Genomic DNA, 12,515 nt, shown 5'->3' with positions numbered 1-12,515 from the left:
AAAGTCTGGAAAGTCTACACTGTAATCTACTCTTAATGTAGACAGACAATATAACATCCAATACAATCTACATACAATGTCTAGATAACAGATTGAAGCAATTTTGATTAACATGATTAATCCATGTGCTAGCGGAAAGTTAGTACTATTTTAAATTAAAAAAAAAAAATTAGAATAAATGATCATCCAAAATTATAAAACTGAAAATTTAGACCCAACCCCTGATTATAATTCCCGTTAATTAACCTGCCCTGAGTTAGCCAAGACTGCATTATCTACACCTATCAATAGTAAGTGACAAGCACTTAAACATCAGACACTTGACATATAAAATCTGTTGTTTTGGGGGAGGAATAAATTCAGCCGAACCCATATGTCAACTGGTTCATCTTCATTTGAGATTGGCTCGCATCCCATCTCATGGCAGTGATGACCCAGCACCCCTGTCTGTGTACTCCCTGGTGACAGCCCCAGATGCTTGGATGTCACTTTTCTACTTCTGCTCTGACATCCTGATTCAGATTAATTTACTCAGTCTAAAGACCTCTTCAACCCATGTAGAGGTTACCACTTTTTTCCACATCACAACACCATACTTTGGGCATCACCCTGATACTTTTATTCCTACCATCTGAGGCAAATGGCTGTGTTTTGTTTATTCGTTTATTTTACTGAAAGTTTGGGCCACTAGAGAGGGTTTAACCTGGCAGTGCCACAAACAAGTTTGAGTATTGAACATCCTTCTTATTAGAAATTCTTAAGCTACCACCCCACAGGGACTCTCTCACTGGCAGCTCATCCTCACTGGCCTGAGCTTTGCACAGTGTTGTCGCACACATTTCCTCCCTTATCTGACCTTCCCATTTGACCTTTATGCAGAACACTGTAATTATCTCTTCATTTCTCTGGTCCTTGACTTAAGAGCCTCGCTGAACTCCACCAAGGAATTTTCTTAAACAAAGACTATTTTGCAGCTAAGATGCATTCCTGGGCCAGCTTTTGAGACCATTTTTCCCAACCTAGCTACATTTCTATTTTGAAGTTTATGAGGCAGAAGATCCATGTCTTCTAAGCTGATAACAGTGCCTGGGCAATAAAGCCACACATGGCGATTGAAGATACAAATATTATTATTTGTCTGTGATCTAGAAGCTTAACTGGTATCAAATAATTTCAGGCATTATATCATATTCTGAAAGTATTTTATAAAAGAACCAAACGATTGCCTAAGCTCATGCCTCAGGTTGTGTTACAGGCACCCCAAGTTCAGCCGCCCTCTCGCCAGGAATAAAGGACTCGAGAGTCCAGTGTTGATGAAAGGTTTGGCAGCTTTATTCTCAGGCCTGGGAGACAGTCAGACAAGAAACTGTCTCAAAGGCTCAGGAGCCTCAGCAGGGCCTGTAAAGGGAAAAGTGTGAGAAACAAAAGGGGAAGGATATTCCCATCAAGGGGCTGTTACGTGCAGTCTTGAAGACTCTGGGCTTTTGTTACTTCATGGTCAGTTCTGTAATTCTTCAGCTCTTTTTTGGGACATGGGTATTTCCTGCTCCCATAAGCTGGATGTCATCTTGTTCCTGGGCAGCTGCGACTCTCAAGGAAAAATGGTTAGTTCACCAAGTTCCTGATTATCTTATTATCGTGCTCTTCCTGAGCACTAGGTCCTGCAGGGTTTTCCCATGAGCTATGCCATGAGCAAGGTTACAGAAAGACTTTTTTTATGGCTAGCATTCTGCTTAAAGCTGTATTCTATAAAATGGCTCCTCTAAGGCTAATTGTTTATGACTCTTTGCTGTGGTAGGGTCTTACAGGTGTATGTTTTATTTTGTATCTATATTATTTTTCTGTTAAGCCAAGTAATTCATACTCATTACATAGTGGAAGAAAAGTTAACTAAATTAAGCCAATGTTCTCATAAACTCTTCAGATTCTATTCTGCCAAATACCATTCACAATAAAACAGGGTACTCTACCTGTATTTTTGAGAAAATAAAATCTACCCCTTGGTTGTTTTTGTTTATTTGCTGATCATATCTGCTTGAGTTTTAAGGTGATCTTTTTTCCAATTACCACTGAGAAAACATGAAAAATAAATGACTATCTACTAGAAAGGGGGAAGACTTACATGAAAATAAAAGGCAGAAATAGCTGAGCATTTCTGGGGCTTTCTTGGGACCAAGAAATAGAAAAAGATAGGTAATAACAAACCTCTAAAGGAAAATAATTCATAGTAAATATAATCATAAAAGCAGCAAGAGAAGAGGAATATTAAAACAACGGTCCGACTGAGTGAAAGAAGAAAATGGATTTGTTTTATTTAGGCAATATAGTTCATTCAAGTAAATTGAAGAAAATTGCGGAGTCAGTCATCTGTTCAGTCAACAAATGTATGAAAGAAATAATTTCCATACACTCCCTTCCAACTGGGGCATCATGAGGGCCTATCAGATACAGATACAGTTTTATGGACTCAAAATATATTTAAACAAATAAAATCACATTAAACAGCCTAGTAGTTTGAAATATGTAATAAGCACATGGCAAACTTTTCAGTAAAAGCACTGAATAGACTCAATTGTATTTGTATATCAAAATAATAATTGCATGGACTACATAAAGCCAAGATAACACATAAAAAAGAACTGTCTTCCTAGATCAGGGCACAAAGGTTGCGTCTTTTGAATTCTGATGCTACATTAAAACTATAGGGATATAAACACTCCTTAGAAAATATCATTTTAAAGACGTATTTACATATATTATGCAACAATTTTCTGCTGAATTTTCTCTCCTTTGTGGTTGTATGTTCAAAGAAGCACCATTCAAAGTGATTACTGTGTGCGCATAAGTGGTTTAAACGATCAGTATGTGACTAATAGCTTTTTCCCAAATGGCTTGCAGTTGCAGTCATAAAAATATGCTGATTCTCTGTTTTGCCATCTGCAAGGACTTGGTAGGAATGTGTCTGTCTGACAGATCTGTGTGTCTGTATCTGTGGTCTTACTGCAATGCCACAATGCAATTGAATTCCAAAAATTGATAAAATCCTACTCTTTTCAAGTTGCTCTGTGGAGTTGCATGGGCAGAAATTCATCATATCTCCACGGCGCTTACAAACGAATGGGGGGAAAGATATAGGATAATCCAAATCACAGAGAGAAAAGCAAACCAGAGAGAGTGGGTGCATGTATCCATCAAGGTTCTTTGTGGCAAGACATAGGATGAGAAAACAAAAACATGACAAAGGCTCACTCAACTTCAGAATAAGTTCATTTATCCACCCTCATTTATTAAGTGGCCACTACATGCCAGGCCCAGTTGCTTTCTTTTCATTCCCACATATCACATTGTATTCTCATCCTTTGTATGTCTCTCTTGGCAATCCAGCCCTATCATCATTGCCCATTAGATTGAAAGAAAGATTCTCAAAGGCTGGGACCTTGTCATATTAACTGACACATTGTCATGTACTCAATAAATATTTATGAATGAATAAGTAAATGATAAAGGTATAAAATAATGTGTAAGTAAAAGGGTGCAAGAACGGCAGGAAAGAGCATCATAGAAGATGTGGCATTCTGCTTAGCCTTAAAGAAAAAAAATAGAACAGTGTCCATCCAGGCAAAGGGAACAGTGTAATCAAAGGCCTGGGAGGAAGGAAGTCACTGGCATTTTGAAGAAGCTGGAAGATGAATCAGTTGGTATATAGCAGTGGTTCTTAACGTCCTGCAGAGAAGGGGCCGAGGCTTTTCACCAACCCACTCCACTGTACCAGACACAGGAGAGGGGGTGGCTAGCATGACATATTGAAAAGCCTTCCAGGTAATTCTGAGTATTCCTGGCTAAGAAACATCATTTATAAAGTGTACAGAGAGAATAGAGGAGGCGATGAGCAAGAGGAGAGGTAGCAAGGAAAGTTGTGAAACATTCATCTTTGGGCTCCTTCTACCCCCTTAATGCCTAATCCCTGCCTAACTGGCATCACGACCTTACCCTTCTTCCATATTCCACTCACAAAGGCCCCTGCTGATATGTGGCTACAGCCATCCTCCTCACTGGCAGATGCCCAGTTTGCTGGCCTTCCATTTAGTTACATTCTATCCAATTCAGCACACATTGACTGAGAGCCTGCCACGTGCAAGCCAGTGTGCTCTGTACGGATGCCCAGAGGAATAAAGTCATCCCATCCTCAAGGATCTCACAATCTAAAGCATTTGCATTTTAATATCTATGTATACACATCAAATGTTTTTAAGAATTAAAGGAATTGCCGGTCACACCAAAATAGGGTGATATTTTGAAGCAAATGGTCTTGCCCTAAATTCCCAAATCACCCCCACTTACAAGTATATCTGTTCTAAAATTGTTTCCAACAACTTCCAATTTCCTACGTGTTGAATATGAAATATTCAAATAGGAAATAAAAGCTGTATATTCTAAGTTTATCTAAAGGGATCAGTGGTTCTTTCTCATTAGGGACATTTTTTTAACGAGAAGAAATGATGGAAGAAAAGTACTTGAGTAATGGGCAAGAGAATTCCAAGCAACTCTCCTCCCAGGAAACCAATTATTTTCTCCCTAAAGAGGCAAGAACTCCACCTATTCCATCTCATGGCAAACATTTTGGGAAGGACATTGGGGGAGGTGATGTGCTGCAGCAGGGTCCAAAGGTGAACAAATGCACATGACCCCCAACTGGAACAAGACTAGTCCTTGACCTTGCTGATCAAAGGCTCCTGGAGGGGGAAAGACATCAGAATGATGGGAAAGAGAGGGATGGAAGAGGAAGATTAGCTCTGCAAGCTGCAGCCTCAGGTCCCCTGTGGCTCCATCCAGGAAACCACACTGCTGGTCAGCACTAGGCTGCAGAGGTCATTTTTTCTGCAAGCTGCAGCCTCAGCTCCCCTGTGGCTCCATCCAGGAGACCACACTGCTGGTCAGCACTAGGCTGCAGAGGTCATTTTTTCAGCTGCCTTGGGCAGCACTGACATAACCTGGCCTCTGCCCACCTCTCTACCTTTATCTCTATCTACTGTTCAACTCATAGTTTCTGCTCTTACAATGCTGAATCACTATCCTTGCCTTCCTGTCCTCCACCCTACCCCCACAGTCTCAGACATCTGCATCTGCTGCTGCTGCCTCCTACACGTCCTTCAGTGCTTGGCTCAGCAGTGATTTTCTCCAGGCAGCTCTCCCTGCCTCCTCTCTGTCGGTATTGCCACATCTCCCTGGGTATGCCTTCGGTAAGTCGGCATCCTCTAAGCTCCTTGAAGTCCAGACGCTTGCTTACTCATCTTTGAAACCTCAAAATTTAGCGGGGTGACTGGCAGAGAGTAGGTGTTCAGTATTGGTGTAACTAAATGGGACACGTTGTATCTGTGTGCTTACCACCTTGGGTACAGAAGGTAGGAGAACTACATGGTTCTCTCCAGACAGACTTGAGAGTCAGAGCCTCAAAGTACAGAGAAGTTGGAATGAGCTATGTCAACAGCCAAGAGAAAGAGAACATGTCAGAAGGCAATAAAAGAAAAGTCACCAAAATGGAAGGATTTGAGAAGTCAGAGAAGTCATCGTAGGACTGAACATTTGAAAAGTTCATGTTACTGGACTCCATGAAGAATTTTTGCGACACTGTCCCAGCAGATCTTTGGCTGGGGAGTTGGGGGAGGTGAAGGAGTACCAGTTATTCACTTGGTATCCCACTGTGAACTGCATGGGAGGCACTTGCCAAAGACATTGACATATTCACTTAGCAATATCTACATATCTGACTCAATACCTAACTACAGAGCTAATTTAATGCTGTTCATTCTGTAATACGGATTCTATTCTTCCCCAGTAATATTTCCATTGCCATTTTAAAATTCAGAGTTTAAAAAAATCCCTTCAAATACTGTTAGGAGAGCCACTGAAATCAAGTGACCAACCATTCACTGCCTATACGGTTAACTAAGTAGTGCAAAAATGTGACCTGTTCCATGAACATAAAAACATTCTGCTGGAGAAGAGAAATTTCTGCTCTCGGTCCTGGGGATTCGCAGGTTTGGCCCAATTCTTGGTGAAGACAGACAGAGCAGGGCTCCTTCTATGGGAAGAGTAGTGGGGAGGGATGGAGGAAAGGGAAGGAGGGCGTTGGGAGGAATGGAGGAAAATTCCTTACACTAGATACGGAGAAACCTAGGTTCCAGCCTCAGCTGTGCCGCTGACTCCTGGTGTCTCGGCCTCAGTTTCCTCAATCTGAAAAATAAGGCAAGTGGATTAAATGATCGATGACAGCCCTCCCTCTGTGATTCTAAACAATTCCAGATGCCTGATCAGGAGCTTCCACGTAGTTAACCAAGGAGACCCCCGGGGCGGGCTCGCAGGCGACCCTCGGGGCTCCCCCTCTCGCGCGGGCCTCTGGCACCACCCGCCCTGCGCGCCGCCTCCGGGAGCGAGGGAGCGCGCCGCGCGCGCCCGAGGCCACGTGACCCGGAGCCGGGGGGCCGCGCCCGAGCCGCCATGTCGGCCTCGCAGGGAGAGCCCGGGTCGGGCCCTGCGGCGGGAGCCCGGTTCTTCTGCACCGCGGGCCGCGGCCTGGAGCCCTTCCTGATGCGGGAGGTGCGGGCGCGGCTGGCGGCCACGCAGGTGAGTCGGCCTCGCTGCGCGCCCGGGAGGGCGGGCGGCCCCGGTCCTGCCCCGTCCCCCTCTTACCTCTCCCGGCCGGGCCCGCCTCGGCCCCGGGAGAGCCACGCGAGACCCCCGCTCTCATCCTCCGGACCCACCCAGGCGACGTCCCCGCGCTCGGAGTTTGACTGAGGGTCCTTTAGATCCCTTTTGTCCCTACAAATCCTGTTACCGCACATCTTTCAGACTAAAGCATTTAAAAGAGAGAAGTTGAGGCACGTTATTTCCTAGATTCTTTAAAAATAAGCATTTAATAGTGCCTGTAACTGGAATTCGATTGTCAGAGTTAGAATCCCTCCTTCCTTTAAGTGCAAACATGACCCTCAGGTTCAGTGACTTGACTCTTCGCTTCTTGACGGTGTATTTCCCTCAAAGGATTGTCTTGAGAGTTAAATGATATAGGTTGTGTGAAGTACACCCTAAACACGCAAGAAATAGTAGCGAGAAAAGATAGACTCTTGCAGGCCTCATAGTTACCTGTTGTTAATGTCAATGAAATGAACACGGTTTTAAACATCAGTTTATGTTCTAGAACGTGCTGAGCTGGTTTCTTCAAAGCAAAGGGAAAACATGTGATAGGAAAAGTATCTTGGTGGGGTATATGTGACCGTGTGGATGATGTGTTTTGGAAAAAAAGGAGAGCTTACTAAATGAAATTGACCACTCCCCTCTGGCAGCTCCTACAGACGGAAGCCCATAGAATCTTCTGCAATGGGTGTGGGCATTGGGACTGAGTCATGAATGACATCAGTCTTGGCAGACTACATGCCATTTGTGGTTTAGGTCACAGAATTTGACAGAATATTGAATATATAATAACTGCCAACATTTACTAAGCATTTAATAGGTGTCAGGCACATGTTCTTAGGTGCTTACCTTGTATTTACTTAATTTTCACAACAACTCAATGAGTTAAATGTTCCACATTTAACAGAAGTGGAAAATGAAGCACAGGTAAGTACAGTAATTTATTCAAGTCATGCAACTAGAAAATGGCAAAGCTGGGATGCAAACCCAAGCCGTCTGTGAAGTCAAGCGTGGGTTCATCCCAGGCTCCCTATGTGGCCATGACATAATGCTGCATTGTTTCGTTGTTATTGTTGTTGTAGTTTAATGTTAACTTAAGAATGCTTGGTATGAAAAATAGAAGTCTTAACCCAATCTGGGTATGTAGAATTATTAGAAAAAGAGAAAGATCCTCTCTGCTTGTTCTCTGTCTTCTCTAAAGACAAAATGAGATAAGGGAAACTTTAATTACTGCAAGAAAATCCAATTAAGTATAGGGAAAATCTTGTTGACAATGAGAGTAATTAAAAGCCGAGAAATTTGGGAATTTTCATATTCTGCTCTTGTATGTTTTAAAGGTAGACATGGAAATGGGATCTGAATAAATAACTGCTGAAATTTCATTCCAGTTGCATAAGGTGAACTCTCTAAGTTAAGGCATTTCTGAAATAATATGATAGCAACTAACATTTACGAAGTACTTACAATGTTAGACACTTTATGTACATGTTATGGTTTAATCCTCACTAGACTCCTATGTGATAGGTCCTTTTTACCTCCATTTTACAAAGAAATAAAGGGAAAACTGACACTAAGTGGTAGTGGTAGAACTGGGACTTGAGGCCAAATCTCTTTAGCTTTGAGGCCCACGTGCTTTACCTCTAGGCTAAATTACTGGAACATCACAGTCAAGAGTGTATGTAGACTTTAAAATCAAAAGACATGTTCAAGTCTTATCATCCTTTAATTTGTAACTTTGGGCAGATTACTCAAATTTCTGAGCCTCACTTTCTTTGGATCTAAAACAGAGATGATAATACAAACTTTAAGGTATTAATGCAATCCTTGAAATAAAGATAGATAGCACAGGTAACACAGTGCCTGGCAAATAGTTGGTGCTCACTAAATGTTAGTTCCCGCAGAATGAGTTGCACATTCAAGAATACTTAAAATCATTCTAGCAATGACAAGAGTCTGTTAGAAACTTTAATTCACTTCAAGAAAATTAACACTGAAATTTGAATTTACAAAACAAATTAATTCAGAATCGATTGTTTACTTTTAGAAAGTAATCACTCTATTTTAATCAGTGTTTTTCCAGTTTTATTGAACATAAGAATCACTGGAGGAGCTTGTTAAAAGTGCATACCCCTGAGTGCCAACCTCAATAGTTTTTCTTTCAGTAGGGCTGCCAGTAAGCCCAGTGTTTGCATTTTAACATGAAAAACACTCTCCCCTTCCAGGCGACTCAGATGTGAGTACTTCCTCCATCACACAGCTTATAAAAGAAAATTTCCTGCTTATTCTTTTTAGCTTTTTATCATGGAGAATTTCACACATATACAAAAGTAAACAGAATACATGAGGAATCCCTACCTACTCATCAACCAGCTGCAACAAAGATCAACCCATGGTGAATTCTGCTCCATTCACACCTCCCTCCACCCCGTGTTATTTTGAAGCAAATCCCTAGGGACTTTTCATCTGTAAATATTTGCCTGTATATCTCTAAAATATAAGGACTTATTTTTATAGCATAATATATGCAGTATAATATAAAAGATAATACATGTCAGCACTCTTAAAAATGTAAGCCATAATACCATTATCACATCTAAAACTATTTCTTGTCAAATATCTAGTCATTTCAAATTTCAACTTGTCTCATAAATGTCACTTTTGTTTTTAAGTTGATGTATTTGAATCAGGAGTCAAGTAAGGTTCACACATTGTGATTCACTGATATTCTTTTAAGTCCCTTAATCTATAGATTTCCCCTCCATCTCTTTTTTTCTCCTTGCATTTTATATGTTAAAGAATCTGGGTTGTTTGTCCCATAGTTTAGAGGAGGGGTCAGCAAACTTTTTGTGTAAAGGGCCAGGTATTATATTTTTTAGGCTTTGCAACTCAGCTCACCAGTCCTAGTTTTGTGACCCCTGGTCTATGGCTTTGCTGTCCAATAGAGTCACCACTACCCACAATGGCTATTTCAATTAAAATTAGTAAAAATAAAAATGCATTAGTCACATTTCATGTGCTCAGGAGCCACATGGGCTGGCGACTACTGTATTGGACAGCATAGGTTATAGAACATTTCCATCATCACAGAAAGTTGTCAGACAGCACTAATAGAGCTTCCCCTGGTCCAGATTTTGCCAACTGCATCTCCATGGTGTAGTTTAACATGTTCCTCTATCCTCTGTATTTCTTGTAAATTAGAATCCTGTAAGTTCTGTCTAGAGCTTGGTCAGATTCAGGTTTGAAATCCACTCCACCCCCCAACTCCCCTGCCATGGTGGGGCAAACTTCTACATAGGTTCCTGATGTTTTTAAATATTTACATCTGCATGTATGTATGTATATATATTTACTTAAATTACTTTGAAGAAATAAATATATTGGGAAAAATTAAGCTTTATAACAATATTTAATGCATTAAATACTGTTATTTATTGTAACAATAATAGTAGAAACAGTTATTTTTAATACAAAATTGAATATAGTAGAGATGTCCTTAATGCCAGCTAACCAGAATGGTCCTGCCAGGTGATTCATGGGTCTTTTTAAACTCACATATCAAAGACTATTAACCCAAGTCCTGAATAGGCCAACCGTTTCTTAGTTTTTTGATGGTGTCATAATGGTAGGGGGTAGTGGGTTAGAGCTAACCAGATAGTCATGTTGTTTTATAGTTATTTTCATTTAATGGGATGATTGTGTAAGATTTTCAAGATTCTCTACATTACCTTTAGGTTGAATGCCTTTTTAAAAGTTAAAGAAAATATATTTTTAAATTCCCTCTTCTAAAATGAACCAAAACAAACTCAAACACCACCTTAACTCATCCCTTAGCACTTTAAAATTAGTTCTGAAACTAAATGACATCTGTAGAATTTGGAGAACCTTGGTACCTCCCTATATTACTACACATTTTTGCCTAGATTTAAACTTTTAATTTTTGCATTAAACTTGAATCCATGAATTTTAAAAGGAAGGAAAAAATGCTAACTGCTTAGATGTGCTAGCAGATAATAAAGCTGTTATTACTTTAATAAAGACTGTTATTTTATCTTCAGAAGTGTTAGACATAAAACCAGCTGGTTTTAGATACTTCATCATTAATTAATTCCAAGTGGAAAAAAACAGATTATATATATAAATAAATTTTCAAGTAACAAATATAAGTATGAAATATTCTAAAATGCCACATTTCTCCCTAAATATTATAATTGAATATGATCAGGTATAAGCAATAAACTGAAGAAAAAGGGAAATACTAATTTTAGCAGTTTTTGAAATCATAAGCAGCAAAATTCATTCTCCCTAATGCTTTAAGATACAATACCTATCTTCCCAAGGGGTAATGTGCATTCACATATAAAATTATTTAATTCTCACAATGACTGTTTCACAATTTAGTAAACTACTTCTGATTATATGCTTACTTGTAAAAGGAATGTAGGCTTTATTTTAGTTCTTGAATAAAGAGAGTAATGTTGCTGCTTTTGGTTTTGAGAATGTAATTGGCATTTTAATGCATACACACATAATATTCTTAGGATTTGAAGCCCTAAATAAATTAAACTTTTTAGGTCCTTTTAATTAAGTTGATAATCATGTTCTTTTTGGAAATCTTCACTGACCCCCCTCCCCCCCAAGAGAGGATATTTTTAGAGAAAGCTCATTATATAAAATGTTGCCCTAGACATTCAAATGAGTGAAAAAAGATCTTTGTACAATTAAGTAACTATAGATTGATGTCTAGATGATTGGCTGTTTAAGTTAAAATCTCTGGACCAAACATTTGCATCAATTTACTTGTTTATAGGACTTGAATCTTGAAACAATACATGATCAGTAAAATATTTACAGTAGACTCTTGAACAGTACAGGTTTGAACTGCACAGGTCCACTTATACATGGATTCTTTTCAGTAAATACTACAGTTGGTCTTCCATATCTATGGGTTCTGCATCTGCGGATTCAACTAACTGTGGATGGAAAATACAGTATTCCATAGTTCTTTTGTCCATTAATCCTTTCGTGGGCATTTAGATTGATTCCATCTCCTCTCTATTGTGAATAGTGTTGTGATAAACATGGGAGTGCAGGTATCTTTTTGATATACTGATTTCATTTCCTTTGGGTATATACCCAGTAATGCAATATCGGGATCATAAGGGAGATCTATTTTTAGTTCTCTGATGAATCTTTATATCGTTTTCTACAATGGCTGTACCAATTTACATTCCCATCAACAATGTAGGAGAGTTCCCTTTTCTTCACATCCTCACCAGCATTTGTTACTTACTGTCTTGTTGATTATAGCTATTCTAACTGGGGTGACATGGTATTTCATTGTGGTTTTACTTTATATTTCCCTGATGGGTAGTGATTTTGAGCATCTTTTCATATGCTTGGCAATTTGTATGGCTTCTTTTGAGAAACGTCTGTTCAGGTTCTTTGCCCATTTTGTAATTGGGCTTTTGGGGGGATTTTTTATTTTTTTGGCTGTTGAGTTGTTTGAGTTCCTTATATATATTCTGGATATTAGCTGCATGTCTGATGTGTCATTTGCAAACACTTTCTCCCGTTCTGTAGGTTGTCTCTTCACTTTGTCTCTTCACTCTCGTGGGAGCGGAGGGAAGTGGAGTGGAGGGAGGGGAGAGAAATGGTGGACTAACAGATACAAAACTGTGCTATCTACCCTAAATGAATCATTGTGCAATATATGCATGTATTGAAACAACACACTGCATCCCACATGTATGTACAAATAAATGTTAAAATAACAATAAACCACTGAGCACAAAAAAAGGAGAGAAGATACAGTATTAGCAAGATGC

At 39.7% G+C, this 12,515-nt stretch overlaps 1 protein-coding gene across 4 annotated transcripts in view; it reads left to right on the top strand.

Moving 5' to 3' along the window:
- The first annotated feature begins 6,481 nt into the window (after nt 1-6,481).
- Nucleotides 6,482-12,515, top strand: part of THUMPD2 (THUMP domain containing 2) — a 37,256-nt gene continuing 31,222 nt past the window's right edge. For all 4 annotated transcript variants that reach the window (XM_063078112.1, XM_063078113.1, XM_063078114.1 and 1 more), the window contains exon 1: nt 6,482-6,624. In XM_063078112.1, coding sequence (XP_062934182.1) covers nt 6,499-6,624 — 126 coding nt within the window. In that variant the 5' untranslated portion in view covers nt 6,482-6,498. The remainder of the gene's footprint in view (nt 6,625-12,515) is intronic.

This window comes from Cynocephalus volans, chromosome 14 (assembly GCF_027409185.1).
Source record: "Cynocephalus volans isolate mCynVol1 chromosome 14, mCynVol1.pri, whole genome shotgun sequence".
NCBI classification, from domain to species: domain Eukaryota; kingdom Metazoa; phylum Chordata; class Mammalia; order Dermoptera; family Cynocephalidae; genus Cynocephalus; species Cynocephalus volans.
This window is presented reverse-complemented; position numbering and strand designations above follow the sequence as displayed.